The sequence below is a fragment of the Agelaius tricolor genome, unplaced genomic scaffold (assembly GCF_023055355.1).
Source record: "Agelaius tricolor isolate 1412-34295 unplaced genomic scaffold, bAgeTri1.0.p SCAF_7, whole genome shotgun sequence".
Classification (NCBI taxonomy): Eukaryota; Metazoa; Chordata; class Aves; order Passeriformes; family Icteridae; genus Agelaius; species Agelaius tricolor.
The window spans coordinates 13,832,501-13,850,874 of record NW_027269267.1 but is presented as its reverse complement, the minus strand read 5'-3'; the positions used below and the strand labels follow the sequence as shown (position 1 = coordinate 13,850,874).

At 36.5% G+C, this 18,374-nt stretch overlaps 1 protein-coding gene across 1 annotated transcript in view; it reads left to right on the top strand.

Annotated features, from left to right (window-relative positions):
* Nucleotides 1–18,374, top strand: part of POLA1 (DNA polymerase alpha 1, catalytic subunit) — a 183,370-nt gene that overhangs the window by 68,552 nt on the left and 96,444 nt on the right. Inside the window, 6 exon segments of the mRNA XM_071430367.1 lie at nt 2,053–2,258; nt 3,502–3,634; nt 5,138–5,269; nt 7,251–7,425; nt 14,516–14,694; nt 16,414–16,545. Of these exon segments, the coding sequence (XP_071286468.1) occupies nt 2,053–2,258; nt 3,502–3,634; nt 5,138–5,269; nt 7,251–7,425; nt 14,516–14,694; nt 16,414–16,545 (957 nt within the window).

Sequence of the window (18,374 nt, the reverse complement as noted above, 5' to 3'; positions counted from 1 at the left end):
TTTCACATTTCTTGTTTGTTTGTTTGTTTATTCCTCAAGAAAGTAACAGTTGTTCTTTTTGCTAACACTTTGATCATTTGCATTTTCCTTGTTTTGAGTAATTCCTATTAAAAAAATCAGGATAAAGAATTGTCTGTTTTGATGAGGAACACTCTCAAGAAATGTCTCTGCTCCACTGCATAATAATTTCTTTCCCAAAGTTTTGTGTTCAGAGGTGAGGAATATTTACATTGCTTTCACTGTAGTTTTGCTTTAATGTAGACTGTATGGAAGGCACAGAGGTTTAATGCAAACAATTACAGTGAGAGCAGTTAGTGAGTGTACCCCTGTTCTGATGTAAAGTGTGTAAAGAATTTGTGAATTGTCTTCAGCAGTGAAGCATTCCTCCAAGAAATTAATTTTGGTTTTTTATTGGAGAAAATTCTCTTATGTGCCTTCTGAATTCCCCCATCTAATCTGTGTTTTCTCTCCCACCCTTAACCCTCCAGTATTTACATCCATGCCCTTTTCAGTCATTACTTAGCAGAAGTTTTTTCTTATTTTCTGTGTGTCCTTATGAATCAGATTTGCCAGTACATTCAGTACTGAGCTGTTACTGGATTTTGAGCACTTGGTGCTGTAAAAAATAAAAATTGAAAATTAAAATTGCAGAAAAATGTTCAGAGGAATTGTTTGACTGTTTTAAGAAAGAAAATATCAACCCTGTAGCAAAATGGTTTTTGCCTCATGATGTCTTTCAAAACTTAGAAATATACAGGAGACATCAAAGTAATGGTAATTCCTGCAATAGGGAGTACAAGATCTAAGAGGGAAAACCTAAGTACACACATATATGTATACACAGAAATGAAAAGTTTTTAATGAAGGTTTTGGTTAAAATGGTAATCTGAGTTCAAAGCTAGATAGGAAACCAGTGAGATTTTATGCTGAGGGTCTTTGTTCTTGGTGAGAGTATCTACATGGCAAAAGAACTTAAATGCATATCCAACTTCAGTGAGACATGAGAAGAGGATAGTTGGTGGTAAAAGTGTTAGTAAGAGTGAGTATGGATACTGAAAATCAACAAGGAAAGTTAAATTGTAGAGGAAAGAAAGTAAAGATTATGTAAAGAAGTAGTAAGTAAAGAACATGAAGACAAAACAGAATACCTGGCATGTGCAGATACTCTGTTGAAGAACATAAACTAAAAACATATGAAGAAAGAAAAAAGGAAAAAAGCAAGTGGGAAACTTTCAGCCAAGCCAGTAGGTGGGTAAATGTGTACTGGAACCAGAGTTTGTTGTTGAAGGTTCATGCTGTTTTGAGCTGTTGCACTTCTATTCCCTTAGAATAGAGGTAAGAGATACTTGGTACTAAATTAAGACCATATATCAGTGCCACGTGAAACTTTTGTGTATGGATAAAACCTAGTCTGTGTGTAGAAAAACCTCACCTTTTCCCCTCAAGGAAATCAGGCTATGGAAAAGAAGGTGGGTATTTTGTGGGGAAGGGTAAAAGAAGCTTGCCTGTTTTTCCTGAACATGCACACACAGAGCTCTGGTCTGCAGTCATAGTTTTTCTCCCCTCCCTGGTTTAGGATGAGAGTGGAAAGAAAGAAAGGTGCCTTTGGAAGATAACTTTTCTATAGGGCTGTGTGCCTTTTCTGACTGAGTGACCATCTCTTGTCTTTGCCTAGTAAGTAGGTCCCTGCTGTGAAATCCCTTGTTTGCTTAATTTATGGGAGAGGTTAGGTGGAGTAGCTGTTCTAGAAAAATGAGCTGGAGTCATTTATCTCCAAGGTCACTTCAGTCTCATGTTTATCTCCCTTCCTTAAGTTTATTAAGGAGTCAGATGTACCAAGCTGTAGATACTAAAAAAGTCAATGGGTCAACCTTAATTTTAGTAAGTAATTTGTAGTTACTGGTGTGTAATAAATTAATGATATCTGACCAGTCTTTAAAATGTATATGCAAATACACAGTGCGTAATGTAACTTGTTTTAAAACTTAAGAACAATTGAATTTGTCCATTGTTAAATTGTTGCATTTGTTGTTAATGTTGGTGCATTTGCAGATCAAAAATGAAGTGAACAAGCTGTACAAATTGTTGGAAATCGATATTGATGGAATTTTTAAGTCCTTGCTATTGTTAAAGAAGAAGAAATATGCTGCTCTGAGTGTGGAACCAACAGGAGATGGGAAATATGTAACTAAACAAGAGCTGAAAGGGCTGGATATAGTCCGGAGAGACTGGTGTGATCTTGCTAAACAGACTGGCAAGTAAGTTTCTTTGTGGGATTGTCTTCTGTGCTCTGCTTGAAACACTAAACATTTGTTCTTACTTTCCTAAACATTTGATACTGTGTTTCCTGAAGATCACAGTTGTTAACTCACATCAGTGTTAGGCTGATTTTTGGAGGAGATGTAAATGTTACCTTCTGCCATTGGTAACAGCTTAGACCTGTGCAAGTCCAAATGTCTCCGAATTTCACTCTCTGGTTTTGTGTCTCCTGTGGAAGCTGTGCTTTTGAGTTGTCAGTGTTGTAAATCTCATTTAATAAACCAGGACTGAAATCTTGTGAAGATGGTAGATGCTGTCAGCATTTGGAGTTGTAGGTTCTAGGTCAGATGTTTTATTTCCTAAAGAAGCTGGTGCTCAGCACTTTCAGCACCCTCTAAAAAAGCTGGAAGTGCACTGGCTGCAGCCTGAGGAGGTGGTCCCTTTTCCCAAGACTGCTTCTCTTTCCTTTTGCTATGAGACTTCATTATGATGGATACTGGATTGACTGTTTATTAATTGTCATTGCACAGGGCATTTTAATGCTTAAATTCAGTAGAAGTAACACATTTAGCATCATAGAAAGAAAATTAGAGAGAGTGGAGAGGTGGTCATCTGGGTGCTGACTCATTGTATAATGCCTCTTGAAAACTTAAACAGCTCATGGTCCAAATGTATCCAAAAATGAATACTTTTCACATCTGTAAAAATACACCACACACTTGCTTACTGTTCTTAAGACTTGCATTTTCTAAGAAAAGATGCATCATAATAGAAGCAAATTTTTCCAAGTTAGGAATGTATTAGTAATTAAAGCTATACAAATGTTGGAGAGTGTTCTTTAGTGACTAACTCTTCTGCAGCTGGCAGATCTTCCAACCACATTTTGCAGCAATAGGCAAGACTTTGCTTACTTGATATGTTCTCTTCTCCCCCATCTTAAGATACCTGCTATGGAATAATAAATGGAAAAATGATATGGCAGAAGAAAATAGAAAGTTGCACTCACCCATTCCAAATCATTATTTAGCATTAGAACTAATGCAGTAATTTGCTTTTAGTAAAATAAGTAAATAAATAAAACTCAACATAAAATATACTGGTAAATTTCTATAAATTTTTCATCAGACTTCATCCTTGGGCTCTTTAATGTCTAGAGAAAATCTAGGGGAAAGAGAACATTCTTTCTGTTGTAATGGTTTTGCATGTGCCAAGCTTTTCTTAATTTTTGTACTGTTTTTGCAGCTATGTAATTGGTCAGATTCTTTCTGATCAGCCCCGAGACATAATTGTGGAAAATATTCAAAGGCGACTTATGGAAATTGGAGAAAATGTGGTCAGTGGTCAGATCCCTGCAAGTCAGTTTGAAATAAACAAGGTAAGTTATCTTGCACTTTTCTGTCTCAGAAAAACTTTACTGTTCCTGAATATACCTACTGCTGACAAAAATATTTTTAATTCTTATGATGCTGTGAAATAGCAGGAGTTTTATTAGGTGCTGAATAGTTGAGGACATGCTGTGAAGATCCTCCAATTTGAGGGGGAAAAAGCCCTGCTGAGGCTGGAGGCTCCAGAATAACACCTTGGTGTCTTGTCCCATCCTGCTGTTTACCAGGCTCACTCTGCACTTTGAGAATGATATGATGTTTTCAGGAGTAGTTCTCTCCTGAGCTGCTACTCTATATTTCAGGTTTGAAATGCATAAACTGAAGAATGCCATGGAAACAAATCAAATACTCTGTTTTCTAGAAAACTCTAGTAATATTTCCCTAGAAAGCTCTGTATAAAAAAATTAATAGTCATTTTGAAACCTCATTTAAGACTTTTGTGCAACAAGAAGTAAAATACTCTGCTTTGTTTACAGCAGTTTTAGCAGCAGCGTTGTGGTTTTGGGGTTTTTTTTTGGAATCCTTAATGATAAAAACTTTATTTTTAGCTTCAGAGACCCCCCTTTCCTGTTGGGGGGTGTTTCACCAATGAATTGGGTATTACATGCCCCTTTTATGCCTCTAATAGAAGAGATCTATCAACTGTCCATACAAAGTCTGTTTCTTTTGCCAGCTGGACATCTGTCTGCTCTGTGTTAATCAGTTAAGAAATGTGTTCAGGTTGTCATATGAGTGTAGAGAAATCGCTGAATTTTATGGTTGAGTCAAAAAAAGAATGTTCTGATGCAAATCTTCTAAAAGCACTTAGTGTCCCTGTAAAAGATATATATAGCAAAATGTTCACTTAAAATTCCTAAAGTTCCTCTGTTTTACTACTTCAGAAAAAAAATGTATTTAACTATTAAGTCAAGTGTAGAAGTTGTTTCTAAGAATTGGGATGACAGTAAATATTTAAATGTAGCATTTTATTTTGTTTAAAGGAAAAAGTCCTTGTGGAATCTCAGTAGTATGAAATACACAGAAATACTTAAATTCAGTTGTACCCTCTTGCTGCAGAGCTTGTTGTGTACCCTTAGCTAGACAATATTCAGATTTACTGTATGACCTTAATGGAGCAGTAGTAAGAGGGTACTCTCTGGCTCTACTTTTGTATTTTGCACAATATTGCCATCTTCAATTTAGTTTAATTTTAAAACAATTGCATTATGATCATAACACTTATGCATTTTTTCAGATAGTAAGTGTAAAAACATCATTTTGTTTTATTAATAATAACATTTATAAAATTTGAAGGACTGGTACCTAGGGCTTACCATATGGCAAATAAGTTTGTCACAGTTTTTTTATCTTTGTGCTTCAGAAGAACTTGTGAATAGTATAAGGATGAAGATACCTGCTATGTAATCTTGTCTTTTAAAGTTCTGAGTTGTCCATCACTGAAGTAATGGATTTTTCTCATAGTTATGCTTCTGCTTTCCCCTTTGATATTTTAGGCATTGACAAAAGATCCCCAGGATTATCCTGACAAAAAAGCCTTGCCACATGTGCATGTGGCCATGTGGATAAACTCTCATGGAGGCCGAAAGGTGAAGGCAGGAGACACAGTGTCATATATCATTTGTCAGGTAAAAATGTCTTTCTTTATAGCTAAATACTAGGTATTGTTTTGAGATACAGCAAAAAAACCCCAGCTTAGCTCCTGGGAAAATATGTTTTGGCATTTCCTTTTGGTGAGGTAGTCTTATATTTTAAAATAGTCGGTTGTCTGTACTACATTTAGTTTTATAGATCATTGTGATCACTTCAGCAACTACTTCTATATAGTGACTGGTAAAATCTCCCTGAATTCATCCGTGTTTGGAGCTAGAACTTACTTCAAAGAAAATGCCTAGTCTTCATTTTCAGCAGAAGAAAATTCTGGTGGTGAAGAACCTTTCATTTGTGAAAAGATAATTGTTGTTGGTTAAATAGTGTCATTGTTTTTTCCAGTATCACCTTTGTCTGTTCAATTCATAGTCATTGGATCTGGTGGTACCTCTGATGTATAGACTGGGAAAATTGAGCCACTTTCTAGTTTCAGGTGTTTATCCTATAAATGCTTATCCCTATTTCACAAATATATACTCCACTTTGGTTCTGTAATTAAAAAAAAAGTGTAGATTGAGTTAGATGGACCAAGGGATCTTTTAGGCCAAGCTGATGAACTTGACAATGTGAGTATTTCAGCTCCTTCATTATTTTCAACCCAAAATATACTGTATTTGACTTAATTGAGAGTTCTTAGCCTGGCACCCCAAAGCTGCCAAGACTTTTGAGAGCTGGGCCACGGGTGCGGCTGAGCAGTGGCACAATACAAGAGAAGAATATACTTGTTGAAAGAAGGGAGCTGAAGGAGTTGCATTGTAATTATTTTTGCAAAGCAGCTGGATGAGCTGAATAGTCCTAAATTAATTTTGTTCTGAATACTAAGTTGTCTGAAAGGAGTAGGAGGAACCAATGGCTTGCAGTCTGTCTTTATTAGTGATGGGTTTTCAGTCCATCATTGCTGACCCTATTGAAACCAGTAGCTCATCTTAAATGAAAAAATGAAGGTGTCGTGTATTAATGCATTTGTTCTATTTTGCTTAAAAAATCAAAAAAGAGACTGTACTTAGCAAAAAAACCCCAAAACAGTACTTCACCCCACCCCGCCCCATTCCTATAAACGTTTACATCTATTACGGAATCTTGCAAAAATACTGCTTTGATTTTGCTGTAAGATTTTTGACACACATTAGAAATAGTATTTCCTAGGGCAGTTGAGGAGTGGGATTATGATTCTACAGATTTAAATGAGTTACATTTTCCAAGAGTACTGTTGTCTTAGAACTGATACTTAATTCCTCCATGTATATTGTTTTCAATTTAGTTATTGCCTTCCCAAATTGAATTATTTTCGCCTTATCTTCCTCTTTCAAATTGGAGAAGAATGTAATGTATATTTTAACCTCTAAGTGGTGTTTCTCTCTTGGCTTGAGATGTCACCATACATTTTTTCAGTATTTCTGAATATTTTAGAATTTCCTCTTTCTAATCAACATTGTTGCCTCTGTTATTTATTCATATGCCAATGCGTGCTGGTCCATTCTCTGACCATTCATTCTATTAATATTTTTATAGAATTAAAGAATATAAATTTCCTAGCAAAACAGATATAGTTTTGATATCCACGACTTAGAATTTGCTTGTTGTGCAAAATGATAATGCTGGTTTAGTACAAAGTGAATCCAAAATGCATGCCCTCTGTGTATTTTTAACTGGGCTGATGGTTACAATGTGTCTTCATTGTGCATTTCAGAATTGACAGATGGGACTGTTTACTCTGTCTCTTCGTACTGATTTGCACGTGTAGGCTACAATAATACAAGCTGGTTTTGCATTCTTGAACTTGCTAGTTGATGCCAGCATCAGCAATGCAGTTTTTTTACTACTGCTGGATTTGTATTGGATGCATAATAAATCAACCAAGAGTGTGTAACGATTTTGCATTAAAATAATGCATAATATTTGAAACATAATTCTTTGTATAGACTTTTATCACACTTTGTTTTGTATGTGTCTCCTTAGGATGGATCAGATCTCAGTGCCAGCCAGCGAGCATATGCTCCAGAACAGTTAAAAAAGCAAGAAAATCTTAAAATCGATTATCAGTACTACCTGTCACAGCAAATACATCCAGTAGTTGCTAGAATATGTATGCCCATAGAGGGAATTGACTCTGTTCTTATTGCAACATGGTTAGGTAAGTATTCTAAATTCAGTTTATTTGAAGAATTTCAAGATCCAAAGTGAGAGGTTTTAATGTGTGTTTCTCAACAGAAATGCTTCCCCAGATCAGTCTTTTTATATTGAACAATAGCTTGTGTTACACAGCCTGTAGAAAGCAGTGTGGACTCTAAGTGTATTTATGACTTCTGCAGAATAGTATTTTTTCAGAAGGTGATCACTAACACTTAATCTTACAATCCTTGTTCAGAGTTGCAAAATCTGCTTTTCAGAAATGACAGTACTATTGCATGTCTTTTTGAGATTTTAAGTTACTAAAGGAGTTCTGGAGTGTGTAATATTTTTCCAGAGAGAAATGCTGGCATCTCTGGCATCTTCCCAGGGGGAAAAAAAAGTCATGATTACAATGAAAGAATACAAATTTTTACTAGAATGTAAGTGAAGACTTGATTGCTAGAACTGACTTAGTGGATAATAGAAACATAAAATCTTAGTAACAGTTTTAACTGTTTCATATGGAGGAATTAAGTGGTCCCAAAACCAAGAACTGCTGTCAAAAAATATTACTAATGTTAGTGATCCATGAAATCAACAGTTTTAATTCAAATGAGCAACAGGGAATTGCTCTTGTTAGAGTTGTTTTTCCTTTTAAAAGGATGTCTAATAATTAGAATTAGAGATTTTTCTGCCCAGCTGTGATTGCCTCTTTCTTCTCTATTCCCTGGGCTTCTTACCTAGAAAAACTGAAAGGTTGAAAATTTGTTAACGGTTCTATTGGGTCTCTGTTCTTGAAAATACTGTACTCTCTGTGTGTATTCCTTTTAGTGTTGTTTCTCCTCAAAAATGATTCACCAACAGACTTGACTGATCTACTTGGTAAATAGAAATTTTGTGATTTATAACTCACATGTAGTTCATTATTTTCAAAAGTGTTGCTCAAGGACATGAAAAAGTTGTTAATTTTGCTGGCTATGAAATTATTGACAAGACTGCCTTTTCTCTAGGAGAACTTCTTAGAGAGTTGCACTCTGTCAGTTTAATAGTTTGTGTTTTAGCCTGTGTCTACAGAAGTTCAGACCTGCAGAAATTACTTTTTTCAGAATTTTGCAATGCTCAAAGGAAGAGTTAGTTGTCAGCATTTTGTGTTTAGGTGATTTGGCCAATTAACAATCACCTGGTAGCCTCAGGACCCTTCACCTGTGTAACTGCATCTCTGTAGCTCCCTTAGTAACAGCTGAATAGCTTGGAGATTGTACTTGGAATGTGTGCAAGAAAGGTGCCTTGCTGTTTCTCAGGCAGGAGGATGCTAGCCATGAAGGATCTTAATCTTCCAAGACAATTCTTGTAGCATGCAGCTTTTTCCATCTGTTTCTGAGTGGTTGAGAAAGGGTTGAAGACACAAATTCTGCTTTTTCTGAGTCAGCAAAGGTGTCTGTTGGAGGCATTTGATGTTTCACGTGTCCTCAACAGCTCTCATGCTCTGAGGAGGTGCCAGCCCTGCTCCACACATGCAGGCTGACCACACAAATCATCCTGTTTATTATGTGGCAAGGCCTTGGTATCCAACTTTCCCAGAGTAGACTGTGTGGCATGCCTGACTGAAAAGGTCAAGCACTCTTGGTTAGGTTGAAGGGGTTTAAAATGGGCAGCAAATTTGTACTTCATTTAGGTAAAAGACAGGAATGATTTCTGAAGCTAGTTTATTTTTATTGGCAAAGATTGTTAGGCTTGTAGAGTTAAGCTCAAATTCAGAGCTCTTATTCACAACAGGTTAGATTTTCAGAAAAGACTGGCTCCCTTCAGACACCTAAATTAACTACCCAGATCTTAAGAACTCTGTGCCACTTGATAGGCACAGAAGGTCCTGCCACTGTCTGCAAGTGCCTGTGCTGCTTTTTGCACTGTAGTACATTCCAGATGAAGATTTCTTTTATGGTCTGTAATAGCTTCATGCAGCTGAGAGTTTATTAATAGTCCACAATTGTCAGTCTGAAAACCTGTACGTATCTATTACAGTCTTAGATCTGAAGTGTGTTGAGTTTGACCTTGCTGTACAGTCAAAATTTTATCACCTTCCCCAGCTTTGTTTTCTTGGGGAAGTTTAAATTGTGCTTGAGTGTAAAGTCAGGTCTCTTTCAAGACTTCTGATCTGCTTAGGTTTTCATATACAGCACTTGATCAGAGCTGTACATTAGTCATTGCAAGCTGAAGTTATCTTAGAGGGTTTTTTTAATGGTACTGGAGGCATAGTCAAGTGGTTTTCTTTAATAAAAATCAAAAATCCTTTGTAAAATACAAAAGAGTACAAGATACTTGAGTCCAGCTTGGTAAAACAAGCAAATACAGAAACTGTTTACTGATCTGTGATGCTAAGTTGGGCGTTTTTACTTAGTATTTTCATCATGATGTACATCCAAATTGCCATTGTTTTTCCCATCTTGTTGCAAAAAGGCACATTTTCCCATTCTGAAGGATGCATAAAGCATCATACCTATGGACCAAAACCCTGTTGCATTCTCACTGTGTGTGTCTTCCTCCACTGATCAGATTTATTGTATTAGGTAGAATATGTGTCTGTATAGGGACAGTGGTTGTAGAAAAAAGATCTTGGCTGCATGTTTAACAGAATCTACAATAATGCGTATTTATAAGGTGAATGTTTCCTGTCACTCTGATAGTCTGAGTAGATAAAATTGAACTCTGGTAGGGAACCTTGGCTCACATCAAAGTGCTGAAAAGTTCTTTGTTCTGTCTGTGCTCAAAGCAAGTGATTTTAAATTATATTAGACACTGAAGAACTGGAGCAAATAATGCGACTTAAAATTGCAGAGAACCCCTTAAATATAATATTTGTTCACTATGGAACCAAGTTGAAAGCCACCTTTTGTTTTGGGGCATTGTAGGAGCATTTGCTGAGCGTTTGAGATATGGAAGCTCATTGTTCCTAAACACAAGAACCTCCTGGGCACACTCCTGCATTCACTCTCTTTGTCTTGAAGTTTCTGAGGAAATGCAGTGACAAGATGAGGATTGTCTCAGTTTGTAAAACTAAATAAAGTCTGCAATCTAATCAGTTATATAATTTAATAAATCTGATCTTCCTAAGTCTTGGAGACCTGACTTCATCCTTAAGATATCTAGCTTTTAAACTGGAAGAACTGTATGGCACAGCAATTCTCTTACTGTATTTCAAATAAGGGTTTTTTGTTAATACATAAGTACTGCTCCTTGTCTCAAAGAAAAGTTACATCTTATTTGTGTGTTGTCAGAAATAAGCAGACATTATGGAAGCAGAGTTGTTTAACCATGGGACTTCTGTAGCTGTTACTACAGAATATTATTTACTTCAAATGATGGAAGTTGATGACTGCTGTCCTAGACAGTGTCTTGATGTTCTGGAAGAGGTGTGTTCTGCTGCCTTAGAGGGATGTGCACGTTGGTGCTGTGCAGATTGCTTGGCATTGGGCATTTCTTAGGAAGGCTGACTGATTTTAGGGAGTCATTACTGGGTCCTGATGAGGTTTGCCATTAGGAGCACTTGCCAGTTCTGCTCCCTGCTTTGAGGTAGTGTCTATGTGTTAGCTGCTTCTTGTAAGGACACCCACCAGCACCAAATATATTGGCTTTTTAAATTGTCTTTAAAAAAATTTATTGTTAGAGAATTGTTCAGTTGTCTTTAATATAGTGTGTAGCAGCTGCACAGACAGGCTCTCCAGACAGAAACCAGGATGGATGCTCTCCTTGTGGCATGCAGAGTTTACCTCAGGCTTTGACTTTTCTGTTGTTTTGATCACATTAGGGAGTGAAGTGAAAGGACAGTGATGAAAATTTAGATTAAAGTTGTGACAAAACTTCATGACAATAACTAGCCCTAGAGCGTGTGGACTTTGCTGTTTGTGTGCTGGCTGGGTGTTCTGAGATGCTGCAGAACTGCTCAGAACCTGAGAATCGTTAAAGCGCGTTGGAGTTAATAAAAGAAAGAGTGAAAATGTGAATGAATGCAGAGACAACGCTAAGATGGATGAATAAAAGAAGCAGGACCGATGTGAGGGAGCAAACGAAGGGCCCCGCGCGGCCCCGTCCCCGCGGGCCCCGCTGCAGTGCGCGGCGCCGGCCGCCGGGTGGCAGCACCGGCTGCCGATTCCCGGCCTCCCGCGCGGGGTCCCTGCGGAAAGGTGCGGGCGGAGCCGCCGCGGCCCCCGAGCACCTGCGGCTGGAATGCGGCATCCCGAGAGCGGGCCCCGGGAACAGCCCCGGGAACAGTCCCCGGGCACAGCCCCCGGCCCCCGCACGGCGGCCCGGCGGCCGCAGCGCCCCTGTGCCCGCGGGGGAAGGAAGGGCACAAGCGATCCGCAGAAATGTTGCTTTTAAAATACTGCGTGTGGTAAAAATCTGTGACCGTATTTTCAGGTTCTTGGGTTACCCTCTTAGCTTGCCAGTTAGTAATGGTTTTAATAATTCTATTGAATAATTCAGGATCACCTCCCCGAACTTAGTTGTGTTAATTAGTTTGGTCAGCCCGCTGTTTCGTAATGTCGCAGTGCTTTGTCGTTTTGGTGAGGTGATAAAGTTTACCTGCGGTGCAGGTAATTTAATGATAGGCCTGAAGACTTTTTCCTGTCAGAGTAAGTCAAAGTTGCTTTGATTTTTATTTTTTCTTGATGTCATGAGGAAAAAAAAAAAAAAGGAGTTCAGAGTTCACTGATTAGTCTCATCCTATTAATTTATAAATTACCAAAACCAGATATTATTTTTTTTCCACTGCCCAATTAGATAGTCCCTGTTTTGTGTACCAAGTGAAATAATGTGACCAGTGTGACCTGGTCTGAGAGGATACCAGTTAGGTGCTGAAATGGATTAACTGAACCAACTAACTATTCCTGAAAGGAGATAATAAATAAAATAGTTCCCAATTGCACAAGATAATTAATGTAGGCATGTTCTTTCAAAGCCTGATTTGTAGTCCCTTTTAATTTCACTGTGGCTGTTTGCACACCAAAACTTAAATGTATTCTTGGTTCAGCACAATATTTTTTTGTTGTTTTTTCCAGCCAAGAAAGCTTAGAAAGTTCAGAGATGGGTGTGATTTAAATTCTTACAATTTTTTTTCCTGTTAAATTAAAATAAAATGACCAATACTTAGTCACTGGTTTTGACTCAATGTTGGAGAACTGCAGGTCTGAAGACCAGAATTTGTCTCCTTTTATCTTTTAATGAGCTACTTTGCTCCATATTTGCGTTTTGTGAAAAACACAAAGATTTCTAGCTGAACTGTAATGGTATCTGTCTCAGAAAGTTGGAATGATGTTTTTTCATTCCACTTCTGAACTCGGAGTAAACTGAGATTTTTTGTTTTCACCATTACTTTCTTAGATCCAACCTACTGCATAGTTGTTTTTTTGCAAAATCTGAATACTGATCTCCAGTTCCCTTTCTAAACCTTTTATCTACTACCTGTGTGCTGCATATATATTACCAACCCTTCTATTAAAAAAAAAAAAAAAGCCAGAAAAAATCCCTACAGTCTTTTTTGGGATACCATGTGTATTAAAGTGTAAAATATGCTATTACAGTGTATTTTGCTTTTGCCTTTTTTCTTTAAATGAATAGTGGAGAACTGTATTAAAAGTTTAGAAACCTCCTGGAGGTGAATTGTTACCTTTCTGCATTGACATTTTTTCCGTTTGGCAAAATTGGTAAGATGGAATAAATTTTAGTGAAACCCATATTCTATCAAGAACCAAATAAACTTATTTGGCAAAGGAGTTTTTCCTTTTGCTTGAATTTGTTTTAAGACTGTGACATAAAAATTCAGAATAGTGGTATTAAAGTCAGACATATAAAATCTTTTATATACAGACAATTTATATCTGCCTGTATAACACAGCTGTTGTAAGTGCAATAATATTTGTGTAGTTTAACTGAATATTGTTCCTAACCATTGTCTTTAAATGTCATGGTGCAGTTATAATAAGGTGAAGGTTCACTTTCTATTTGTAGTCTTGGTTACATTTCTTATAGGAATTATTATATTTTTTAACTGAAGTTTATACAGGATATGGTTTAACACATGCTAATCTGTTACTTGGCTTAATGTCTGTTAAAAATATTTTTAAAGTGCTTCTCTGATCTTTTTGTTTTACTACTAAAGTGAGCCATAGTTTTCTGAAGGGTTTTCTCCTACGTGCTCATTTGATTAAGTTTTTTTTCTGAACATGTGTTTTTTCCTAAAGTTAACAAAAAAACCCTGTAAATGAGATGCATGGACTTTTAAAATGTTGCACATGACAAAGGATGACAGAACTTGAGGATTTTATTAAGTTTACTTTGGCAGTCTTATTCCTAGAACAGTGAACTTCATGCTTGCTTGCTTATTTACTTATTTGTGGTTGAATCAGTATTTCTGGGATCTCTTTTGTGTATTTATTTGTTTAAAATCTTGAGTTCTGGCAATCAAAAATAAAGCACTTTGTCTCCTGCGCTGCGGTTTTAAATGCTGCTGCTGAATTTTAACCACTGCATTAGATTGAAACCTCCATGCTGTTAACCACTGAGCCAAAATGAAATCGACCACTGCATTGAAATCAGAGTTGGCAGTTGTGTACGGACTTGAAGGAGTTGGTAATAGCAGAGCACCCGCGTTTCTTTAATGGGGTTTTTATTCCCTGTTTTTGGTATTAATGGTGCCATTTTGATTTGAAGACTGTTTCTTAATCACGATGCACATTTTTATTGAAATATTTTCAATGTAACTTAAGAAGGAAATAACAATAAAGCTATCCTTTAGGAGTGGTTTCCTCAGAAACAAAATGTTCTCTTGCATACTCCCATGATAATGCAGCGTGCTTGTTTTATTTATAAAGCAATCTTGCGTAAGAAGATAAGTAAGATGATTTCTTCATGTCTCGTGAACCTTTATTCGTGGTTAAAAATTGTAGAATGTACTTATGTTTTATAGAGGAAGTTTTGCTAAGGAGAGATTTTCAGCTTCTGAATTTACATTTTGTAACTTTCTTTTGAATCTGCTTCACCAAGCATATGAAAAATAAGCCTGCTTGCATGGTTGACCTCTTAGTCTTTTGAAATTTTTGTTTCTTTATTAATAGGACTGGATCCCTCCCAATTCAGAGTCCATCACCATTACCATAAAGATGAGAATGATGCCTTGGTTGGTGGCCCAGCTCAGCTCACTGATGAGGAGAAATATAGGGATTGTGAAAGATTCAAGTTTTGCTGCCTCAAATGCGGAACAGAAAATATTTATGACAATGTCTTTGATGGTTCGGTTAGTTGGTTTTTTGTTTCGTTTCTGCTCATTGGTGAGAGAGAAAAATGCTTGTAGAGAGAACAGCTTTTCAGATAGGATTCAAATGATGTAGGAGAAGATACCATATTGTTTCAGTCCTGCTATTTATAGCTTTGGAGCAGATAATTGCTGATAGGATAGTGCTGAAATATTTTCCCCATTTTTGCATTTCAGCTGCGTCGTCTCGCAGAACGTGTGAGATTATCTGGCTTCATTAATCTGTTTGCCCACAGTCGTGAATGATTGTGCTGTTACTTTTTAAAGGAATCCTTATCTAAACACCTTAGTAACTTCTAGTTCTCTATTTAATAAAACTTTTGTATAGCAGTGGCAGTTTCTTATCCTAAATCATATTAATTGGAACAAAGTGCTTTTTAAACTTGTGTTTATCTTGCTGCATCCCACCTCCCTTCTTGAGAGTAAGGTTTTTCTATCTTATCTTTCCTTCTGTCTCTGTGAATTGAATAAAAAGTCATAGGGGTACATTCTTGTTGAAAAGTTCTGCCAAAAAATGTATCTCTGACCTTGGACCACATCTTGAAGTGGGGCCAAGTATTTAACTCTACAGCATGTTATGTATGTATTAGTCATCGGCAAATTAGCGAGCTTCAGAGTAGTGAAAACCTTGAAACTGAAAGCAAATAAATCTTTTATCTAAATTAAAAGTAATTATTTTAAGTAAATTTGGACAAACAGCAGATGTTTTGCATTTTTTGAATCAAAATAAAGCGGTCTTTGGAAGCATGTAAGAGGAAAAGACACACAAATCGAGTGATACTCTGTGAATCCTTGACTTTTTTTCATCGCAGCTGTAAATAAGACAGTTAATTGCATGTAGACTTGACAAGTTGCAGATGGGCTAACTGGAGAGGAGTGGATGTCAAACTCCTTAAAAAAAATATATCCCCACCAGCAAACCACAGAAGAAATCCTGAAACCAAGCCAAAAATCTCCTCTATTTCACCTGGAATTAATTAGTGTTGTGAGTGGGGGTTTAGCCAAGATGGCTCGCAACAGCTGAGTCTTACCTTGCAGGAAAGTTCTCTGAAAGCTGTATGACTGTCCAGCCTACCAGACTGGTGTTACATTAGTGAGAATTCCACAAACTTAATTTTAGCTGTTCACACAACACTTCCAGGTCCTGAAATTTTAATGTCAGGTGTTCAGAAGGTTTTAAAAGAAGGGAATGAGATAACAGCCTTTACAGTTTGCACTATTTGAACTTGGAGAAAATAAAAAATGATAATGTGATTTTTCTTTATGCAGTTTGTCTCTACAGCCCTGTTGGTAATTTCATAATTAGTATCTACAAGGTTGATTTCAAAGTTCTGATCAGTGGACTGAGGCTGAAGTTTGTCTCTGATAAAACAATAAACCTGGGGCTTTTTGGGTGGAGATGGGGGACCATGATTTGTCCATAGATGATTTTTTTTTTTTACTCAGCATTTCTTTTTGAATTGTTAATTAGTGGTGTGTTCTCTAAAAGAGCTTTCCTTAAGAACAGAATGAAGATATCTCTGCCCTGCAGTTTTCCCATATGGGTGTGGCCAACCATGATGGGAAGAAAGAAGGCCCAGATATTATGGGCCCTTTAAGACTGCTACTTTAAAAAATATATGTATTATGTTTAAACTCCTGAGGTAACTTCTGCTTCCATCCTCTGTCATAATGATGCTGTTCTTACACTTCTGTTTTCAGGGGCGGTTTATTGAACCCAGCTTGCAAAGGTGCAGCAAGACAGAATGTGAGGAGCCTCCTTTCAGCTACGTGGTTCAAATGAACAACAAGTTACTGCTGGATATTAGACGCCACATCAGAAAATACTACAGTGTAAGTATGCAGAAAATACTCTGTTGGAGGAAAGGGGTTTTTCAAGTAGTGCTGAGTTTTTTGGGTCATGTTACCCTTTTTTTTTTGTGTAGTGTAAAGTAGTAGCATGCAGCATCAACCCCCAACTTTCTGAAAATAAGACAATCAGTGAATTAGAAAAATAATTTAAAATGTTTGTTTTCTCAGTTCAACCGCAAGATAGTTAGGTATATTTACATTTCTGTTACTGTTTGTGTCAGCATTATTACAGATGTAGTAGCTCTCTGTTTTCCAGATCTTTAGCCAGAGTGCGTTATCTCAATGCTTTTAGAAAAATCTCTGAAGCCTATCAAATATGTAGATGTCAGTTTCTCATGTAATTGAAATATGATTCTCTTTCTTCAACTCAAACTGATATATATTGTCTTACATTGTGAAAAGGAAACCCGAATATAGCTTTGTAAAAATTCTGAAGGACTGTAGGAGGGGAGGTACTATGAATCTTTCTTAATAATGATTGGGGAGAAAATGAGGAGAAAGATGGGTAGTTAATTAAATTAATATAATTCTCTTTTTTTGAGGGCTAGTGCAAGAAATCCAAAGTGCCAGTGGTAGTGGTTGGCTTTGTATGGCATTGTGGGGAAAAAAGGTGTAGTATTTAAAATTCCTGTCTTCTCACTGTCCAACATTAGGACAAAATCCACCATGCTTTTTAACTTAGATCAATGTGGTTTGTATTTCTGATATGCTAGAAGCATCATATTTTGTGAATTGGCATCTAGCTATTTTGGTCAAATTTTCATAGAGTATCTTATGCTATTGCCTGCCTGCTTTTTTTTATTGCCCAACATTGCCTGCTTACAGAGCTGCAGGATGGACATAAATTTTGAAGACATTCATAACCTTTGTGTGCTCATCACTTTTGATACACCCAAAAAAGTAAATAGTTTTTGAAAATCTGGCCTGCACCAAATGTCAATGATGTACCTAATTTGTTCTGTGTTTTCTTAAGTATTACAGAATTCTTTTGCAAACAGCAAACTACAATGCTAAGAATTATTTCTATGGTTTAATGCTAAGTTTAAGTGTATGAAAGTGTATGTTTTGTGTTATCTTTCTTCTGTACTAGTTCTTAATGCAATTATAATGCAATTATAATTGCTTCTGAAAGCATTATAATTTCTGAAGGTAAAAATACTTATTTTGAAGATCTTTGCATAAAAAGAAGCACAAAACTTTCTAAGGCTATTAAAATTTAAGCATTATTTCCCAAGGCAGAGATAGATTGTTCCTTTCCATTGAAGTTAAAGATGACTTGGACAGGTGAAGTCACCAAAATGTGAGATCTCATGCTACTTTATTGCAAAGTCCTCCTGTCTGCAAAATTATCATTATATTAAAGTGTTATTAAATAATGGGTTTAAGTCATATATTTACACTGACTCTTTTTGTGTGTAAGTTGGTTTTTAGATTTAATGTACGTTGCATGTATAATGATAATAGACAGTGCCACATGCTAAATAATTTCAGGCATTTAAAGTGTTTGAAAACGTGTGCAGAAGATATGCAATAGTAAACTTGTATGAAAAGATGCCTTTAAGGGCAGGAGAAATTCTTACTGCTGGTAAGAACAGAAAGTGATGTAATGCTTTGTGCTCTTCTGTTTTTATTTTAGTTGGTTGTTTTGTCTTCTTTTAAGACCACAATACCAAACCAAGAACCAAACTGTAATGTTTGAATATTGAACATTGCTTACATAAATCTATTATGTATCTTGCTTCATGGTATATTGGATAATTAAGATAATTAAAAAGAAAATTATTTGTCCATGTAAGTAAAAGCCTCTGATT